A 19,332-nucleotide genomic window follows, 5' to 3' on the forward strand; every position below is an offset into this window, starting at 1 on the left:
TTAACCTGCAGGAATGTATTAAAGTCATAAAGGCCTGGATGACTTCTAATTTCCTGCTTCTAAATTCAGATAAAACTGAAGTTTTTGTACTTGGCCCCACAAATCTTGGAAACATGCTGTCTAACAAGACACCTTGGCCTCCAGTAACACTATGAGGAATCTTGGAGTTATTTTTGACCAGGATATGTCCTTCAATGTGCATATTAAACAGATATGTAGGACTGTTTTCTTGCATTTGTGCAATATCAGAGTGATGCTGAAAATCTAATTCATGCATTTATTACTTCCAGGCTGGACTATTGTAATTCATTGCTATCAGGCTGTCCTAAAAGCTCCCTGAAGAGCCTTCAGCTGATCCAAAATGTTGCAGCTTAAGTACTGACGGGGACTAGAAAGAGAGGGCATATTTCTACCATACTGGCTTCTCTTCATTGACTTGCTGTTATATCCAGAATTGAATTTGAAATCCTTCTTTTTAGACTTAAAACTTTCCTTTTTGATAAAGCTCATAGTTAGGGCTGGATCAGGTGACCATGAACCATCCCTGAGTTATGTTGTAATAGGCCTAGGCTGTTGCATTTAATCATTAATTATTAATCTCTGACTCTCTTCCACAGCACGTCTTTTGTCCTATATCCCTCCCCCCACCCCCAGCTGGTCACAGCAGATGGCTGCTCCTCTTTCACCCTGATTCTGATGGAGGTTTCTTCCTGTTGAAAAGGGAGTTTTTCCTTCCCACTCTTGCTAAGTACTTGCTCATAAGGGGATGTTTGATTGTTGGGTTTTTCTCTGTATTATTGTACTGTCTTTACCTTACAATATAAAGCACCTTGAGACCACTGTTGTGATTTGGCACTATATAAATAAAATTGTATTGAATTGTCTCTCTTTGATTTATCACTCTTGGGTTGTTTTATTCCTCTTTTTTCATAATTAATATTTGAGATATTTTTGTCTCTTACCTGCTGCTTTCAGTCTCTTTGTACTTTTTTAAACCTCTCTATAGCTGTTTTAAGTCAGTTTTATTACTATGAAGAAATTGTACAGTCTCTTCAAATTGTGGCCCAGTGACCTCTGACCCCTTGGGTCCCTGGGCTTAGGAGGCCCATTCAATAATCCATACATTCATGCATTTTCAGTTTGACTGAATTACATATGAATTCTCATATCAGTATTTTGTCTGTCCTGAGTGTTTTAACATTTAATAATGCAAATGTATTCTTAAAAATATAACTAATAAGGGTTTCCAGCAGGAGGTCAGCTTTATAAAATGATGTCAGTTTTTAAGCTGTGACAGTTTAGAGTACTGTTTCATAAACTGAAATTCTGGTGTTTAGTAACTCCAGTACTGTCCTGAAGTGCTTTTTTAAAGAGATAAGCCCACTTTAGTTTCTCACTTTTAATCTTTCACGCTTTTCTCGTCCTCCCTTCCGTTTGTAAAATCCTTTTCTTGCTTTTTGTGCGTACTCGTGCTCTGTCGGTCGGCTTTACTGCTAATGCTTGTTCATGGAAATGCACAATTGTAGGGTTTTTCACAAGGTCAATAAATGCAACAGATGCAAGTGTTAATGTAAAAAAAAATACTGTATTAAGTACAAATCATGACAAAAAAATTAAATATATATTATTTAACTTCAAAATAACATTGAATTCATTCAGGTGATCTCCACGAGTGCTGATGCTCCTCAAGGTTTTCTATTTAAATAGACAAAAAAAGAAAAGATTAGAAATCAGTCACACAAAACAAATCTTGAGTTTGTTTTGTTTGTTTTTTTTTTTCCTAGCGTTTGACTATAGATGCAGACGGGGTAAGGAAATGATCTTACTTTGACACTGACATCATGGCCTCCTGTACCCACTGCTCATCAGGATTGGCACAGACCGGTCTGTTTTTCACAGTCTTGAAACTGATGAGAAAAAAAGTTCAGACGTTAGTACCGCAGCAGCTCTGGCGTTGAGTGCGGACTCGTGCTACATGTTTTAGTTGAAGTTATTTTCCTTACATTATTGCCCTGATTTTGCAGTAATCATCTTGGACTGTGTAACTCTTTAGTCTTTTAACTGGGACAGGAGTTTCTTGGTACTGTGTGCAGCAATATTTCCTTGGACCTTTAAAGAAAAGAATCAAACATTTCAATGAAAACAGCACTTTATATATGACCCACTTTCATTAAAAAAAAAAAAAATGTAGAAAATAACTTCATAGATCAATAATATTGGATAAAAGCAATATCATTACGTCTCAGTGAATCATTTCTGAAGTCATACTCACTGCTTTCACTCAGTGCCGCCAGCAGCAGCACAAGCATTACGGAGACGCACACGGCGAGCTTTGCCATCCTCAATAAGTCAGCGGTGAGTTGGTTTTCTGATCAGGAGTCTCAGTAATTATGAATAAAGTTTGGCTGTGGCTGTGAAGTTTAAATACTGTTTGAAATGGAAGGGAAATGTCCCAGCAGAGGTCAGAACTTGGCTGGAAAATCCTATCTGGGTCGAGCGGGTAGTGTGACGCATCTTTCTTTTTACCAGCGAAACCCTTCTTCTGTGGGTACTTTCTCAAATGATAACGTTTTTAAGATAATAATGTACAGGAGTAATAGCTTTTAAAAGTGTGTGCTTGTTATTTAACCTGTCTTAAAAAAATGTACTCACATTATGCATTTTTATACATTAAACGCTCCTCTTTAGTACTGTGCTGTACAGTATGTGTGCTGTATTACATTTCATTTGCATTTTAGCTTTATTCCCCCAAAATATTTATTTCTGTATTTTTGTTTGAAGTTTCTTATTCAGTTTGCTTAGTAAATAGATTTACAGGACTGTGAAAAAGTCTTTATCCACCCCCACTTCTTTATATTTCTCTTCCAAGGAGCCAATAGTACTTCAGCAACAGTTCTACAGGGTTTCTGAAGGAGTTTTTCTTTGGACATTGGCTGCTTTTTCACTCGTTTTCAGTCCTGACCATATCCAGAGGAATGTGCCAAAAACACAGTTTGTCCCCATTTCTTGAGGTCATTTCTATAAAAAAAAATGCCATGGATAACACAAATAGTATTTTTGAACCAAAAGTCTGTTTTTTCACACATTGACTGTACACATCATTCTCAAGGAAGAGAAACAGGGAGAAAAGGCTGAGGTATGTCAAATTACAAACCAAGAAGGACTGAAAGTCAGTTGAACAGGACTCATGGACTCATAAATCCAAATTTGAAATCATCATCATTAATATGTACAGATGAGGTCATCTGTCAAACACAGTGGGGGCCGTCATGGTTTGGGCTGCATTTCTGACAGTGGTGTTGGGGATCTTATCAAAGTTGATGAAATTATGAATGCAGAAAAGTACCATCAGATTTTGATCCAGCATGTAATACCATCCAGAAAGTGTCTGTCATAATTCCCAGAGGACTGTTGGGGATTTTTATTACTATTGGTATTAGCAGTTTATAATATTAATTTATAGTTAATATTAATTTATAGTATAATTTTTTTATTAGTATTAGTAGTCATACATACACTGGGATAATTTACACTCTATACTTGAGGTAGTAGTTCAGGGCTGAGGTCTGTTGTATTTACATTTATATTATACATGAGTCCTTATATTTATTTATGTATTATATCATGTTATATTATACCATATCTCAATTTATGCATGCGTACCTTTTGAAATGTGGCTCAACAGATTGCTCATGATTGGAATAATAAGTATTATAGAGGTTAGACATTTAATTATGAGACTTATGTTTGATTGTGATGGTATAGAAATGTCTCAAGTTTAGAGATGACCACGTTTTTGATTAGCTCTGTCACAAAGAGACGACTGAAGCAATGACTGATATTGTGGCCTAAGAGCATTTCAAAATAGCTCGGTGAGTTGCCAGGAAGTCACGCAGTTTGATCATCGTTTTTCAAAAGGGAACAGAATAAAGGGGAGGACCAGCTATTTCTCCAATATAAGGAGAATATTGGAACCCCGGTCACTTATCTTCTGTCTTTCTTTCTTCTTTTTTTCCCTCTCTTTTGTCCTTTTCTCTGAGGTTGTGTCTTTGTTTTATCTTTCTTACTGTCTGTGTCTTTGTCCTTGTCTCTGTCTGTGTTGATTTTTTATAACCTGCATGTGCCTCAAGGAGCTTTTTTTTTTTCTGGTTTTTGTGTTTTGTTGAACCTGCATGTTTAATAAATGGCCTGCATTGAATTCTGCTCTTCTCCAGTGATTTTTTGGAAACTTTGGTTCTAATTGAGTTTCATAAAGGCTTGAATCCAAATCATTTCTGCCAGAGGGAAACCCACGAGCCCTTGAAATTACAGCCCGACAGGACTCACTCGCACTAGGCTGGAAAACAGTCTTTCAGAATTTATTTACAGCAGAAATAAAACCACAAAGGGCAGAGCATGATCTGTTGGTTGTCTGTGGGCTTCACACACACACACACACACACACACATTCACAAACACTGACCATTGGGTGGAGTCACCAGGGAAGACTGCACACAGGTAAGATACTGCTCAACACTCCCACAAATATACACACACATATAACAGCCACTATATTGGCAACGGCTTCATTTTTCAGCATGATTGGTCTCCCCAGAGCCTGGACTTTGAGGGGTGACTCAAGACTTTTGCATAGTACTTTATGTAAATTGGGTACATTTGCTTTGACTCCACCACTATTCAATGCACGTTTCACAGTAATCCATGAGTTATAAGGATCCAATAATACCAAAAAATAATGCAACACTAATGCATAATGAATCACCTACTTTGCTATTTGATACTTTATTATGATGTTACTAATCTTACTCAGTAAACAGGAGACGTTACATCGTAATCTTTCTGCAGTAACATTGCTACTTTACAATCTGGATATCCCACCACTGTAAAGAAGTTAAGTCTAATTGACGTAACATGATGTACAGGAACCCCAAACCTCATAACTAAACATCCTGCTGACCTTATTGCTATACAGATAACATTATGAGGCCATGTACATGAGACCTTTTGTCTGTAAGTATAACCGCAAGCTGTTTTTCATCTTAGTTGTTGACCTTACAGCTGAATATGCCCCGCACTCACTTTATAATTTAGCAGTCTTATCCCTTCATATACAGTGATGTCTTACTGGGGAACATGAATAGAAAACAGACACTGTTAATGTTATTAGTAACACTTGATCTTCTTCAGTGACAGATCAAAAGGGCTACTGTGACAAAGACTGTCATAGTTCTCTCTTCTCAAGACATAACTGTAAATCTGGCACAGGAAGAGGTAAACACATTCTGTAAAGCAAGTTCCTATTATATTATAAGGGATCCTAAAGGAATTTCATAACATTTCACATGACTGATGGACCATGCAGCTTCTAACATCTGTTTAAGCTTATACCACAATACCTGCATTCATTTAGATTTAAGCTCCTTATTTTATCATATTTAATATTTTAATATTTTATTTTGATTTATTAAGATCTCCATGTTTTTGTATTTTCTGTTTAACTGAGCTGCTCATCTGATCTGATCTGATCTGATCTAGTCTAGTCTGATTTGAACTGAACTGAACTGATCTGATCTGATCTGATCTAATCTGATCTGATCAGATCTGATCTGATCTGAACTGATCTGACCAGATCTGATCTGATCTATCTGATCTGATCTGATCTGATCTAATCTAATCTAATCTAATCTAATCTAATCTAATCTAATCTAATCTAATCTAATCTAATCTAATCTAATCTAATCTAATCTAATCTGATCTGATCTGATCTATCTGATCTGATCTATCTGATCTGATCTATCTGATCTGGTCTGATCTAATCTAATCTAATCTAATCTAATCTAATCTAATCTAATCTAATCTGATCTGATCTGATCTGATCTGATCTGATCTCAGCTCATCTTATCTTGTATTGTCTCTCATTTTTCTTCTTTGCTCTTTTCCCTTGTTTTGTGTGAAGAATTTGCTCACCTTGAACAGGCTCTGGTTGTTGATCTTAAAGAACATGAAGTACACTCATGGTGAAACAAACTCTTTCATAGAGTTTTGTTGAATTGTCTTGAAAAATCTGAAACATTCCTTCAAATCAATTTTTTTTCAATGAGTATGATTTATTAGTTATTTAGTTAGTAAGTTAATTACTTTTAATTAAATTAATTAAAATAAAATAAAAATCATATATATATATATATATATATATATATATATATATATATATATATATATATATATGTATATATGATGTTAGACTAAATGTAAGATTAGATTGCAAACTGCAGGAAATCAGAAATGTGTAAGACGTGATGTGGTTTTGGTGGAAAGTTCATGATAAGCAATTACACTTACAATAAGTGCATTGTGACCTATTTCAGTGCTCCAAATGCACAGGTTTTTTTCCTTTGTTGCATGGGTCTTGGGTTCCTACTGACCTAGAAAAGAACCTCTGAACAACCTCAAAGCGACCCACTTGTAGCGGCCCACATGAAGGCAGAGCACGGAGGTCTTCGGTGAATCTTGCATTCTCTTTAAACATTTCTCCCCACATGCTTCTAAATGTCACATGCTGTATTAGTTATTTTTGTCTTTTATGATTGAAGTGCATGCTGAGAGTGACAAAGAGGAGCCACACCTTATAAAACTTTCCATGTAGCATTAGTGTCTTAACGCAGGTCACACGTGTGACCCAATATTTGTCTTTTCAAATTGCTGTAATTACAAGCTGAGTTGCAACAGTAGATAATCATTTACTTTATAGAAACTCATCTGAAAAGTACTCTTACGTTTTTAAATAATGTTTTAATTAAAATTTTCAATACATTTTTTTTTCTCATGTCTCATATTGGTTTATGTAATGTTTATGCAGTGTTTTATAATTTTGCAGATTTGACTTGGTTGGACAGAACTTTGGCGTTTTGAAATAAAAAACTATATATCATTAAAAAAATGTGATAATATCTTACAGTACTAGTTACAACAGTAACGGTTATATTTTTTCTGCATCAATATTTTGGTCCTTTAAGGTCAGTAATTTTGCTGGAATTAGAAAAAAATCTCTTTAAAAAATCTCTTCCTCACCTCAGGTATGAAACACAAACAGTGGCTCAACAATCAAGGTATCAACTGAAGAATTGTATTTGTATTTGTATGTACTTGTATGTATTTTTAAATTTCACTTAAGCCTCACGCTCTTTGGTGGTTTTATGTCTTTTTATTTTCATTGTTGTAATTAATATTTGTGATTTATTTAAAAAAAAATAATATCTAATTGTGTAACAGTGGCACAGAACTTTTTTCTGTGCTGGTATTTAATTTTTGATGCTTTAAGTCCAGTAATTTTTCTGGAATAAGAAAAGAAATCTTCCCTCACCTGCTTGTCATTAAACACATTTTGAAAGTGACATTTCATCACACTTGAATTTTTGATTGCTATTTGATATTGTCTAATAATTGTCTGCGAAATAATTAATGTGTACATATTTGGTTGTAGTTTAGACTGCTCTGAGTACCCAGTAAGACTGGAAAAGTATGATATAAATGCCCCTCCATTGCAAACACTATCACTGTGTGGATCTGTTCAGCTTTTTTTTTTTCCCCCACCAGGGAAAATTATGGGGCGGGGGGGTTGTGACAGTGTAACAGTTTTTATGATGTGGTCAGAGCTGAGGTATAAATGAGGCTGCTCATCTAGTACACCTTTGACTCCACTTGAAGGCAGGCGAGACAGTTTCATCATCTGAATCACTGCTGCCAACACAAACAAAGACATGGTGTCAGTCAAAGCTGTGGTGATGGTGCTAGCACTCCTTACTGTGTGTCTGACAGCAAACACATCTGCCGGTATGTACTTGCTGTTTTCTTTATTTTTAAATTTTTTTATTTACTTTTTTCTTTCTTTCTTATAAATGTAAATAATAAATAATAATGAGCCTACACATAAGCATTTCCATTACATGGATATATATATATGTACCTTTTTTGCTACTCCATTATTTATTAAAATTGTCTTTCCTTGTTTTCACAGCTTATCGTTACTGCTGCCGAAGGTATATGATAGGCAGATTACGAGAGTCTGATATCAAGGGGTACTCAGTCCAGACTGTCAAGGAGATGTGTCCCATTGATGCCATCATGTGAGCGTCATTAAAATTATTTTAACAGCTGCTTTAAAGATTAGAAAATACTTGAGACAACATTAGTGTTTACTGTGGGTGTATGAATATATATATATATATATATATATATATATATATATATATATATATATATATATATATATATATATATATATATATATATATATATATATATATATATATATATATATATATATATATATATATATATATATATATATATACATGTGTTTTTTTTTGTTTTTTTTGTAGTTTCCACACAAAGAAGGGGAAAGCATGCACCAATCCCGCTTTGAAATGGGTGATGGATGCTGTTGATCATTTAAGGTGAGATTTTTCAAAAACAAAATAAAGAGTAAATGTTTTGATTTTGAAGCAAAGAGCAAAAGAAGTGACTCCATCTACTATCAATTTAGGACTAAAGCCCAGAAGGTCCATCAGCACAGCTCACAGCAGCAGTAATAGATGATCATCTGAGCTTTTTAAGGGGATGGCAACGACAGCAACCAAACCTTTTTCTATGTGAGCTTTGCAACCAGCAACCAGCAACGCTTCAGTGTGTTAAAATCCAGTAAATAACAAATATGTTTTTAAGCAGTGCAGTATCAGCTCAGTTTTAAGAGCTTGTAAACTATTTTTATTTTTTATTCTTTGTAAATGTAAGATTTTGTTTTTGTGCATGTATAAATTTGTGTTAAACAAATGTAATTTGTTCCATTAATGGTTTTGTGGGTTATAAACATGCAAATAAAATGAGTACGTATTGAAGGTCTAAAACCACTTCCACTTGTGTGGTGTTGAATTTTTACATGTTGGCATTCTCCCACTCTCTCAGACAGATGGAGTGGGTTTGCTGGTTTCAGTTTAGTTTTTATTAACCTTTCTTATCATTATAATAAGATAAGACAGATATAGAATAGAATAGAATAGAATAGAATAGAATAGAATAGAATAGAATAGAATAGAATAGAAGCCTTTATTTGTCATGATACGGAATGTACAATGAGATTGGAGGGCCACTCCTGTTCAGTGCCATGCTGTAGAAAGTCACAGTTTCTAAAAAATATAAAATAAAATAGAATGTAAAAAAAAAAAAAAAATAGATAGTATATACATATAAACATGAAGATGGGTGAGTATTGCACTTTGGTGAATGAATATTGCACATTATAGGAGTGATAGATATTGTTCAGTATGAATAATATAACATTGCACAGAGATGTGGGTGTTGCACAGTTAGACTGGGTGAGTGTGTGAGTTCAGGGTGGTGACTGCTCTGGCGAAGAAACTGTTCTTGAGTCTGTTTGTTCTGGCTTTGATGCACCTGTAGCACCTGCCAGAGGGCAGCAGGTCAAACAGTTCAAAGCCAGGGTGTGAGCTGTTCTTGATTATGTTTGTGGCTCTGCTGAGGCAGCGGGAGGTGTAGATGTCCATCAGGGAGGCACCGGTAAATCCTCAGCTTCGCTTTCATGCTCAGCACCCTCTTTGCCACAACAGACTGGTGCAGCATCTACATCAGTTTCCTCTTTCCTTTAGAAACTCTGTAAAATCTTTGTCGAATCAGTCACCCACATCAATGATAGAAGATGTTCTAGAAGGTGTATCGCCAAACAAAAACATATAACTTCTAATTCAACATGCTTGTCAACAGGCAAATGACTCAACAACACATCCAAGTTCCCAAGTGTTTCTTAATTGCAACGGCAATAACTCTTTTTTGCTGCTCAAAGCAAAAAGTGGCTGCAGATGGAGCCTCAGGCTGATCATCACTGTCAACTAGACTCTGCATTTTAGCTGGCAACACCCATTTTTCATTGTGCAGACAAGCTCCCATTGGTCACAACCTGGCTCAAGGCATGTGACAACAAAGGGAGACCACAGACTTGGGAGGATATTAAATATTTAAAATAAAATAAAATAAAATAAAATAAAATAAAATAAAATAAAATAAAATAAAATAAAATAAAATAAAATAAAAAGATAACCGAAATCCTTGTCACCACATCAATGCAGGACAAGCATGAGAATGTGCTAGAACCAAGGACTGACACATTGTGTCAGCAAATATTAATAAAACACCAGTTCTCAGGTAATAAAAATAGTGACTGAACTATAATTTTTATCATTTCCTTTTGGTGTCGAATCAATGTTTGTAGCAAAGAATGTTTGTATCTATATTTAGTGACACAGAAATCATCATAATTTAAGAATCACTCTTTTACATTGTGTCACAGAGGAACACCTTCAAAGATTTTCCTGGATTGCACTGCTGGTTGTGAACAAGCCTTTGTCTTGTTTGAGTGTTATGATGATGCATGATACTGTAAACATATTGGCAGGTTTGTACTTGTTAGATAGAAGATAGAAGATAGAATGCCTTTATTGTCATTATACAGGATGTGCAATGAGATTGTTGCCTTCTTGTCTTTTTTTTTTTCCATTTTTGTTTCTTATATAATCACATGAATTTAGTCATAAACAGTTAAACTACTTGGATGTGGCAGATACACATATCATGTTACTCCCTTATCTAATCAAATGATCTTTTCTCTTCTTTCACAGCTTATCCTCTCTGCTGTCAAAGGTATATGACAGGCAGATTACCAGGTTCAGCTATCAAGGGGTACTCACTCCAGACTGATACAGAGATGTGTCCCATGAGTGTCATCATCTTTCTTCTCTCAGTGAAAAAGTCCAGCTCTGGACTTTCAGTGCCACATGATGAAATACAGAAATCAGTTAAACAATAACACATGAAAGTGTGACTTCATCAGGAGGAAGTTACGGGATCTGTTTATTTAAAGCATGTGGCAGAACAGGTATTACATTGGTTACAAGTGAAAGGCTCGGCTGCTTTTTAATCTTTTTTTGATCACAGTGAAAAGTTACAAAGGTTTTATGCCACATGATGCAAAACAATAACAGATAAATAACAGATAAAACAATAACACCAACAGAAGGAAGTTATGGGAGCTGTAGCAGAAATAAATGTAGAGTATCGACAGATGCTTAATTCTTTATTTCTATTTCAACACATTTGTTCTTAAAACTTAGATAAAAATACAAAAGAAAAAAAAGGGATTAGTTCTTTAATTTACACAAACTCACAAAATACATTTCAAAAGAAAAGGCTTCTCAAATAAACAAAACTCAAACTGTTTCAAACAAAACACAATATTGCGAAATACACACTAGACAACATTGCTATTGTCAAAAGTACTGAACTCAGAAACCAAACAATAAAAATTCCACACTTTGTAACAAAGTAAATGTGCCTTGTTCCACTACCCAAAGGCGCTATTTAAAGTAAACAGAGGTGTCATCCGCGGGAACCGTCCATCTCCTTAAAACAAACAGTGAAATAAGAATCCTTCGAGATGATACATGTAATTGAAATAAATTCAAGCAGGCAAACTTATCAGACCTAAACAACACAAAACATCTAACAAAGGAAGCAGAAACCGGAGGGAAACCCGATGCCACACCACACCAGGTAAACAAATGAGGCAGAACCCCTCAATGAAGGCAGGTGAGGATTAAAAGATTATCATCTGAATCATCATTGATTATCATCAGATAAGCTATGATTTCTTTTTCCCATAGCCCTCACCTCACCTCAGTAGACACACTGCCCCCTGGCGCCCACTCTGAAACAATTCGATGTCAGTTACAACTATGAAGTGGAAGGCATGGCTGTTTTTTGATCTTTAGTCAGTCTAATGTAAAGAATTTTTGACCAGTTGCTCATTAGAGTGCATTAATAATTTGGCCATAGTAATAAGGGATAATAAGGCACAATCTAGAAGGTATTAATACAGGAAAAGCCATTTATTACTACATAATTACTAAAGTAATAGCTAAGTAATACATTCAAAGTAACATCATTGTAATATTTTCTGTTCAATTGAATTCAATTTTAATAATATGGTACCACTTCACAGGAATTGCCATCTCAAGAGAGAGAGTCAGGACAAAAGACATGTTGTGGAAGAGAGCCAGAGATTAAAAATAACTAATGATTAAATGCTCAGTGGTGTACCCTAGGCATATTGCAGCAGTTCGGGGTCACCTGATCCAGTCCTAACTATAAGCTTGATCAAAAAGAAAAGTTTTAGGGTTAATATTAAAAATAGAGAGGGTGTCTGTCTCCTTAATCCAAAATGGGAACTGGTTCTGGCTCTGCCTCCCATTCTACTCTCAAATATCCTAGGAACCACAAGTAAGCCAGCAGTCTGAGAGTGAAATGCTCTATTGGGGTTATATTGTACTATGAGGCCTTTAAGATAAGATGGAGCCTGATTATTCAAGACCTTGTATGTGAGAAGAAGAATTTTAAAATCAATTCTGGATTTAACAGGGAGCCAATGAAGAGAAGCCAATATGGGAGAAATATGCTCTCTCTTTGTAGTCCCTGTCCCAGTGCACTAGCTGTAGCATTTTGGATCAGCTGAAGGCTTTTCAGGGAGCTTTTAGGACAGCCTGATAATAATGAATTACAATACAGCCTAGAAGTAATAAATGCATGAATTAGCTTTTCAGCATCACTCTGAGAAAGGATGTTTCTAATTTTAGAAATATTGCACAAATGCACAAAAACGGTCCTACATATTTTAATATGTGCACTGAAGGACATATCCTGGTCAAAAATGGATCCAAGATTCCTCACAGAGTTACTGGAGGCCAAAGTAATGCCATCCAGATTAAGTATCTGGTTAGACACCATGTTTCTAAGATTTGTGGCGCCAAGCACAAGAACTTCAGTTTTATCTGAATTTAGAATCAGGAAATTAGAGGTCATCCAGGCCTTAATGTCTTTAAGACATTCCTGCAGGTTAACTAATTGATGTGTGTCATCTGGCTTCATCGATAGATAAAGGTGGGGATCATCTGCATAAGAATGAAAAAGTATGCTATGCTTTCTAATAATACTGCTTAAGGGAAGCATGTATAATGTAAATAAAATTGGTCCTAGCACAAAACCCTGTGGAACTCCATAATTAACCTTAGTGTCTGAAGAAGACTCCCCATTTACATGAACAATTTGGAGTCTATTAGATAAATATGATTCAAACCACTGCAGTGCAGTACCTTTAATACCTATAGTATGCTCTAATCTCTGTAATAAAATGTTATGGTCAACAGTATCAAAAGCTGCACTGAGGTCCAACAGGACAAGAACAGAGATGAGTCCACTGTCAGAGGCTGTAAGAAGATCATTTGTAACCTTCACTAATGCTGTTTCTGTACTGTGATGAATTCTGAAACCTGACTGAAACTCTTTAAATAAATCGTTCCTCTGCAGATGATCAGTTAGCTGTTTTACAACTACTCTTTCAAGAATCTTTGAGAGAAAAGGAAGGCTGGAGATTGGCCTACAATTAGCTAAGACAGCTGAGTCAAGTGATGGCTTGTTGAGTAATTGTTTAATTACCTTAAAGGCCTGTGGTACATAACAGCTAATAAAGACAGACTGATCATATTTAAGATTGAAGCATCAATTAATGGAAGGACTTCTTTAAGCAGTCTACTAGGAATGCGGTCTAATAGAGACATTGATGGTTTGGAACTCAGAAATATCAATCAGAGAGAATCTAAACAAATACCAGCAGTGCTGAAAATAGAGGAAAATAAAGATATGTCTTTGAGATGATTATGAATAATTTTTCTCTAATGGTTAAAATTTTATTTGTGAAGAAATTCATGAAGTTAAAGTTAAAGGAATACTTGGCTCAACGGAGCTCTGACTCTTTGTCAGCCTGGCTACAGTGCTGTCATGGTTCTTGGGTGCCACACAGAGATATATACGGACTTTGGTTGTAACATTATAATAATAAGGTAATATTGGTTGATACTTTAACATATTAGAATAGTATTACCATATTTTAGTGGTAACTGTTTAAATTTAGACAAACTCCTCCCTCATGCATGTGTATGTGAGTGAAAAAGTTTTTTTTAAACAATTTTAAATATGTTGATTTACATATTTAAACACAATACACACTTTTTTTTTTTTTGCTGCAGCATCATCACAAATGGAAAGTTTTAGGGTGATTTCCACATATTTTCCTTAGTCTAGGATGACATATTTGATTTGGAAAAATTACAAATTTTTTAGAGCCATTGGGTGGACATCGGTCCATCACAGCTCCACCAATAAAAAACAACTTTACTTGCGTGGAAGGAAGTCTCATTCGGAAAAAGACAACTATATGCAACAGATATGAAATCATGGCAAATTACCAAACAGTAGCACAGGATGAGTCTCAGGCATTCTCCCACTCTCACAGACAGACAGAGTGGCTTTGCTGGTTTCCGTTTAGTTTTTATTAAACTTTCTTAATTTTATAATAAGATAAGACAAATATAATAAGACACTTTTAGAATAAATATTACAATGCAAACACATCACTTTGTGAAGGTTAATGGACTGACAGTCATGTAAACATGACAGCTGGGAGCCTGTCCCAGCTGTTATAGGTCATAGCTGGACAGGTCATCAGCCTGTTGCAGGGACAACACAGAGAGACAGGCAACCATTCACACTTACAATCACACCCATGGGCAATTTAGAATCCCCAATTAACCTAACCCCACTAACTGCATGTCTTTGGACTGTGGGGAGAAGCTGGAGTACCAGGACAGAATCCACACAGGCTCGGGGAGAACATGCAAACTCCACACAGAAAGGGCCTGGACAGATGGCGGATTCAAACCAAGGACCTTCTTGGTGTGAGACAACAGTATTAACCACCATGAAGGGCATCCACACTATTAATGTCATTAGTAACATTTGGTCTTCTCCTGCTATCACTGATCAAAACATCTACTGTTAAAAAGGCCTTTCACAGGTCTCTGTCAGTCAGGGAAACTTGTGCTCCTAGCCACGCAATTAAACCTGTATTTATCATTGTTTCCTCTTTGGACTTCTCCTGCTGAAGAATACGCTCACAGCTGAAATTCCATGTACTTTTAGTCATTATGTGTCTCCTGATGATTTGTTGTCACAGTAACACAACATGGTTTAAAGTCATGGTTGTGCCATTAGCCAGACTTATGTATTTATTCATGTCTTTGGAAAAACCATAAACTGAGAATGTGCATTTTTAAATTTTGACTGACTCAGGTCACTGAAGCATGAGATAAAAAGGGACTCTGGTTTGATCTTGTACAATATAAGGGAATAATTAGAGTCCCAACAAATTCTTTCATGGAATGAATGTTGCACTGAAATGGTTTTGACAAAATTGAACTGTGCCTTTAAATCAAATTGTTCAGAGGATGACATCAGCACCTTAAATGTGACTTCAGGCCAGAACTCCAGACTCTACAAAAACACTAATTTAATGTATTACATTTATGCCTCTGTAGTGCCTACACAATGTTGGACTACGAGACTGCAAAGAGCAGAAAATCAGAGATGTGTAATTAAGACATGATGTAGTTTCAGTGGGTAGTTAATGAACATTAGGCTTACAATAACTGTATCATGACCTACACTCACCAGCCACTTTGTTAGATACACTTTACTAGTACTGGATTGGACCCCCATCAGTGATTTCTGAAATACTTTGCTACCAATACTACCAATACTAATGCAAATATTAATTAGCTGATAAAGTGTTTTGTCAAATGTTTAATTTAATATACGATATTTTCAGTGATATAAACCAACAGAAAAACTGTCATTGTCATTTTCATAACAACAAAGAAAGTGATGCAATGGCTGCTGTAGTAAATGCATTTTGTCAAATTTTTGAAAACAAAAGCAGTGCGGTGGTGCAGTGGTTAGCACCACTGCCTCACAGTTAGAATGACATCTAAAAGGCCTGGGTTTGATTCCACTTTGACCCAGGCCTCTCTCTCTCTTTGCATGTTTGCATGTTCTCCCCCGTGTCTGCGTGGATTTCCTCCCACGGTCCAAAGACAAGCACTTAGTGGGATTAGGTTAACTGGTCACTCTAAATTGCCCATAGGTGTGAATGTGAGTGTGAATGGTGGTCTGTCTTGGCTGGCGGTTGGCTGGTGACCTGTACAGGATGTACCTTGCCTCTCACCCTATGTCAGCTGGGATAGGTCAACAGTCAAAGCCCCTCCCGCGACCCTGAACAGGATAAGCTGAAGAGAATGGATGGATGGATTTGAAAACAAAAATCTAACGATACATTAGCCTGCTAATATTCGTTTTAGAGTTAGAATTAAATATAGACAAAAAACTCTGTAACGCCAAGTGTATAATATTTGATAAATGAGTTTTTGAGACCTCGACATCCTCAGTGTCATTTACTGTTCTTCAGAAAAACCTGAATAAATTGCACAATGAATTTTCAAGCAATAAATTTCACAAAACTGCTGGACAAAGCAAAAATCATACAAATTAAAACTCATATTCATATTTAATTTCTTTCTTTCTTTTAAAATTTGTTGTTCAATAAACACCCCATTTTCAGAAAAATTAAATTTTATGGCATATGGCAATAAAATGTTATAAAATGAGAGTGAGCCCAATGAACAGCTGTTCTGTTTATGAGAATACATTAAACATTAAATATCTTACAACACATTGTTCGTTTCATTAAAACAGGCATTTATGTATCATTTCTCTTTGAAATAAACATTAGATAAACATTAGCATCAAAATTAAGCTGGGTTGAAAGTACAAAAACAGGAAAAATAACACACCACTTCTCAGGTAATGAAAGTAGTGATCTTTAATTTTTGTCTTTTCCTTTTGGTGTCAAATGAGTGTGACAAAAATAAAATGAAATATTTGTGTCTATATTTAGTGACATAGAAATCATCATAATTTAAGAATCAACCTTTTATGCTGTTACTGTCCCAGAAAAGAGAAACACCTTATAAAATATCCCAGGTTGTGCTACTGGTTGTGAACGAGTCTCTGTCTTGTCTGGGTGTTAATGCAACGCCTAAAATGTATGACGCAGTATTCATCTTTTTAGTTGCCTCATAATTATAATTAGTTGTTTACATTTGGCATACTGGGCAGTGTTTGAATATGAAAAAAGTATCCAAATGCTGTCCTTATACAGTACAGATTTGCAGTTCCTGTTTTTTATTTCAGTTTTTCTTTTTCCTCTTTTCCCACTACAATTCAGAAGAAAATATTCTAGCATTATTTTTGTTTTGTGCTTTTTTTAACCACATTTGTTGTCTGATAGGTTTAATCACTTAATCTACTTAAAAACTTCCTTTGTATTTGTTTACATAACATGATGCTTTGTTAAAAGTTAAACTGGCCCATAAAAACCAGCAAAGCTGCAACAATTTAGTTTATAGAAAGTCAATATTTCATAATATAATATAATATAATATAATATAATATAATATAATATAATATAATATAATATAATATAATATAATATAATATAATATAATATAATATAATATAAAATAATATAATATAATATAATATAATATAATATAATATAATATAATATAATATAATATAATATAATATAATATAATATAATATAATGTTTTGTTACCTGGAAAAGTGTTGTATAATTTATAGCTCCTCCCACCTGTTCCTCTGCTGGGGTTTTTGTGATTGTGTATCCCTTCTTCTGATGAGGCAGAGCTGAGGTATAAAGGAGGCTGCTGTCATAGGCACACCAGCACAACCAGTCTGACTCTACCTGAGAAGGCGAGACAGCTTCTTCATCAGGATCACTGCTGCCAACACAAACAAAGACATGGTGTCAGCCAAAGTTGTGGTGATGGTGATCGCACTTCTTACTATTTGTCTGACTGCAAACACATCAGCAGGTTTGTACTTCTTGTCTTTTTGTCTTCTTGTTTAATCACATGTTTTTACACGAGCAGTGTAAATGTGGCAGATACACATAACATTATTTTACTCCTCTGTTGTCTAATCAAATGATCTTTTCTTTTCTTTCACAGCTTATCATCTCTGCTGTCGAAGGTATATGACAGGCAGATTACCAGGTTCAGCTATCATGGGGTACTCAGTCCAGACTGATACAGAGTTGTGTCCCATCAGTGCCATCATGTGAGCGTCATTAAAATAATTTCAACAGCTGCTTTAAAGATTAGAAAATACTTGAGACAACATTAGTGTTTACTGTGGGTGTATAAATATAAACTTATTGCTTTCCTTTAATTCAGTTTCCACACAAAGGAGGGGAAAGCATGTGCCAATCCAGCTTTGAAGTGGGTGATGAATGCTGTTGATCGTATAAGGTGAGCTTTTCAGAAACAAAACAAAGAGCAAATGTTCTGATTTTGAAGCAAAGAGCAAAAGAAGTGACTCCATCTATTCTCATTTTAGGAATAAAGCCCAGAAGGTCCATCAGCACAGCTCACAGCAGCAGAAATAGATGATCATCTGAGCTTTTTAAGGAGACTGTGGATGGCAGCTACAGCAACCAAATTCTTTTCTATGTGAGCTTTGCAACCAGCAACCAGCAATGCTTTAATGTTTTATAGTGCAGCGAACTCCAGCTTGAAGAGCCTACTGTAAATGACTGTTAAGTAATGCAGACATCAACTCAGTTCTAAGAGATTTGTATAATATTCTAATTATATTTTCTTTGTAAATACAAAGTTTTTGTACACGTATTACATTGTTTTAAAAAATGTTAATGGTTTTCATATCAGCTGTCAAATAAAAGAGCACCTGTTGTAGGTCTAAAACTACTTCTGCCTGTTCACTGTTGAATTTTTACACACTAAGCATGTGATGCAGCATTCCTCTTATTTTGATTCTTCCTTGTCTTTCTTCTCTCAGTGAAAAAGTCCAGCTCTGGACTTTCAGTGCCACATGACGAAACCTAGAAATCAGTTAAACAATAACACATGAAAGTGTGACTTCATCAGGAGGAAGTTACTGCATCTGTTTATTTAAAGCATGTGGCAGAACAGGTATTACATCAGTTACAAGTAGAAGGCTCGGCTGTTTTTTAATCTTTTTTGATCACAGTGAAAATTTACAAAGGCTTTATGTCATATGATGCAATCTAATAGTGAAACAATAACATAAAATCCCTGTGACACCAGGAGAAGGAAGTTATGGGAGCTGTACATGTAGCAGAACAGGTATTTCTGTGGTGACACACTGACAGTCATAATGAAGTTGAAGGCTTGGCTGTTTTTTGATCTTTAGTCAGTCTCCTGTAAAAATCTTTGACCAGTTGTGCATTAGAGTGTGTTAATAATTTGGTCATCA

The 19,332-nt window shown here is 35.4% G+C and overlaps 3 protein-coding genes across 3 annotated transcripts; 2 read left to right on the forward strand and 1 right to left on the reverse strand.

Annotated features, from left to right (window-relative positions):
- Nucleotides 1-1,662: 1,662 nt before the first annotated feature.
- On the reverse strand, nt 1,663-2,339 carry ccl20a.4 (chemokine (C-C motif) ligand 20a, duplicate 4). The gene is made up of 4 exons (XM_030752933.1): nt 2,273-2,339; nt 2,004-2,109; nt 1,827-1,907; nt 1,663-1,695 (listed from the first exon to the last, which is right to left on the reverse strand). Exons 1-4 carry the CDS (start codon nt 2,337-2,339, stop codon nt 1,686-1,688), a joined length of 264 nt encoding a protein of 87 aa, XP_030608793.1. The 3' UTR covers nt 1,663-1,685.
- A 5,354-nt stretch (nt 2,340-7,693) lies between these two features.
- LOC115796380 (C-C motif chemokine 20-like) lies at nt 7,694-8,892 on the forward strand. Its single transcript, XM_030752772.1, has 4 exons — nt 7,694-7,833; nt 8,018-8,126; nt 8,382-8,456; nt 8,546-8,892. Exons 1-4 carry the CDS (start codon nt 7,761-7,763, stop codon nt 8,589-8,591), a joined length of 303 nt encoding a protein of 100 aa, XP_030608632.1. The 5' UTR covers nt 7,694-7,760; the 3' UTR covers nt 8,592-8,892.
- Nucleotides 8,893-17,776: 8,884 nt separating this feature from the next.
- LOC115796418 (C-C motif chemokine 20-like) lies at nt 17,777-18,613 on the forward strand. Its single transcript, XM_030752823.1, has 4 exons — nt 17,777-17,912; nt 18,048-18,156; nt 18,273-18,347; nt 18,436-18,613. The coding sequence occupies exons 1-4, from the start codon at nt 17,840-17,842 to the stop codon at nt 18,482-18,484; spliced, it is 306 nt and encodes a 101-aa protein (XP_030608683.1). The 5' UTR covers nt 17,777-17,839; the 3' UTR covers nt 18,485-18,613.
- The last annotated feature ends 719 nt before the right edge of the window (nt 18,614-19,332 follow it).

The sequence above is a fragment of the Archocentrus centrarchus genome, chromosome 17 (genome assembly GCF_007364275.1).
Source record: "Archocentrus centrarchus isolate MPI-CPG fArcCen1 chromosome 17, fArcCen1, whole genome shotgun sequence".
NCBI lineage: Eukaryota > Metazoa > Chordata > Actinopteri > Cichliformes > Cichlidae > Archocentrus > Archocentrus centrarchus.

What these genes read in the sequence shown, in the direction of transcription:
- ccl20a.4 (XM_030752933.1), bottom strand. Translation starts at nt 2,339, where the DNA reads ATGGCAAAGCTCGCCGTGTGCGTCTCCGTAATGCTTGTGCTGCTGCTG. An exon ending in GGCGGCACTGAGTGAAAGCA is followed by an intron (nt 2,110 to 2,272) that starts GTGAGTATGACT and finishes TTTTCTTTAAAG; the next exon opens with GTCCAAGGAAATATTGCTGC. An exon ending in TGCAAAATCAGGGCAATAAT is followed by an intron (nt 1,908 to 2,003) that starts GTAAGGAAAATA and finishes TTTTCTCATCAG; the next exon opens with TTTCAAGACTGTGAAAAACA.
- LOC115796380 (XM_030752772.1), top strand. Translation starts at nt 7,761, where the DNA reads ATGGTGTCAGTCAAAGCTGTGGTGATGGTGCTAGCACTCCTTACTGTG. An exon ending in GACAGCAAACACATCTGCCG is followed by an intron (nt 7,834 to 8,017) that starts GTATGTACTTGC and finishes TTGTTTTCACAG; the next exon opens with CTTATCGTTACTGCTGCCGA. An exon ending in TGTCCCATTGATGCCATCAT is followed by an intron (nt 8,127 to 8,381) that starts GTGAGCGTCATT and finishes TTTTTTTTGTAG; the next exon opens with TTTCCACACAAAGAAGGGGA.
- LOC115796418 (XM_030752823.1), top strand. Translation starts at nt 17,840, where the DNA reads ATGGTGTCAGCCAAAGTTGTGGTGATGGTGATCGCACTTCTTACTATT. An exon ending in TGTCCCATCAGTGCCATCAT is followed by an intron (nt 18,157 to 18,272) that starts GTGAGCGTCATT and finishes CCTTTAATTCAG; the next exon opens with TTTCCACACAAAGGAGGGGA. An exon ending in AATGCTGTTGATCGTATAAG is followed by an intron (nt 18,348 to 18,435) that starts GTGAGCTTTTCA and finishes TTCTCATTTTAG; the next exon opens with GAATAAAGCCCAGAAGGTCC.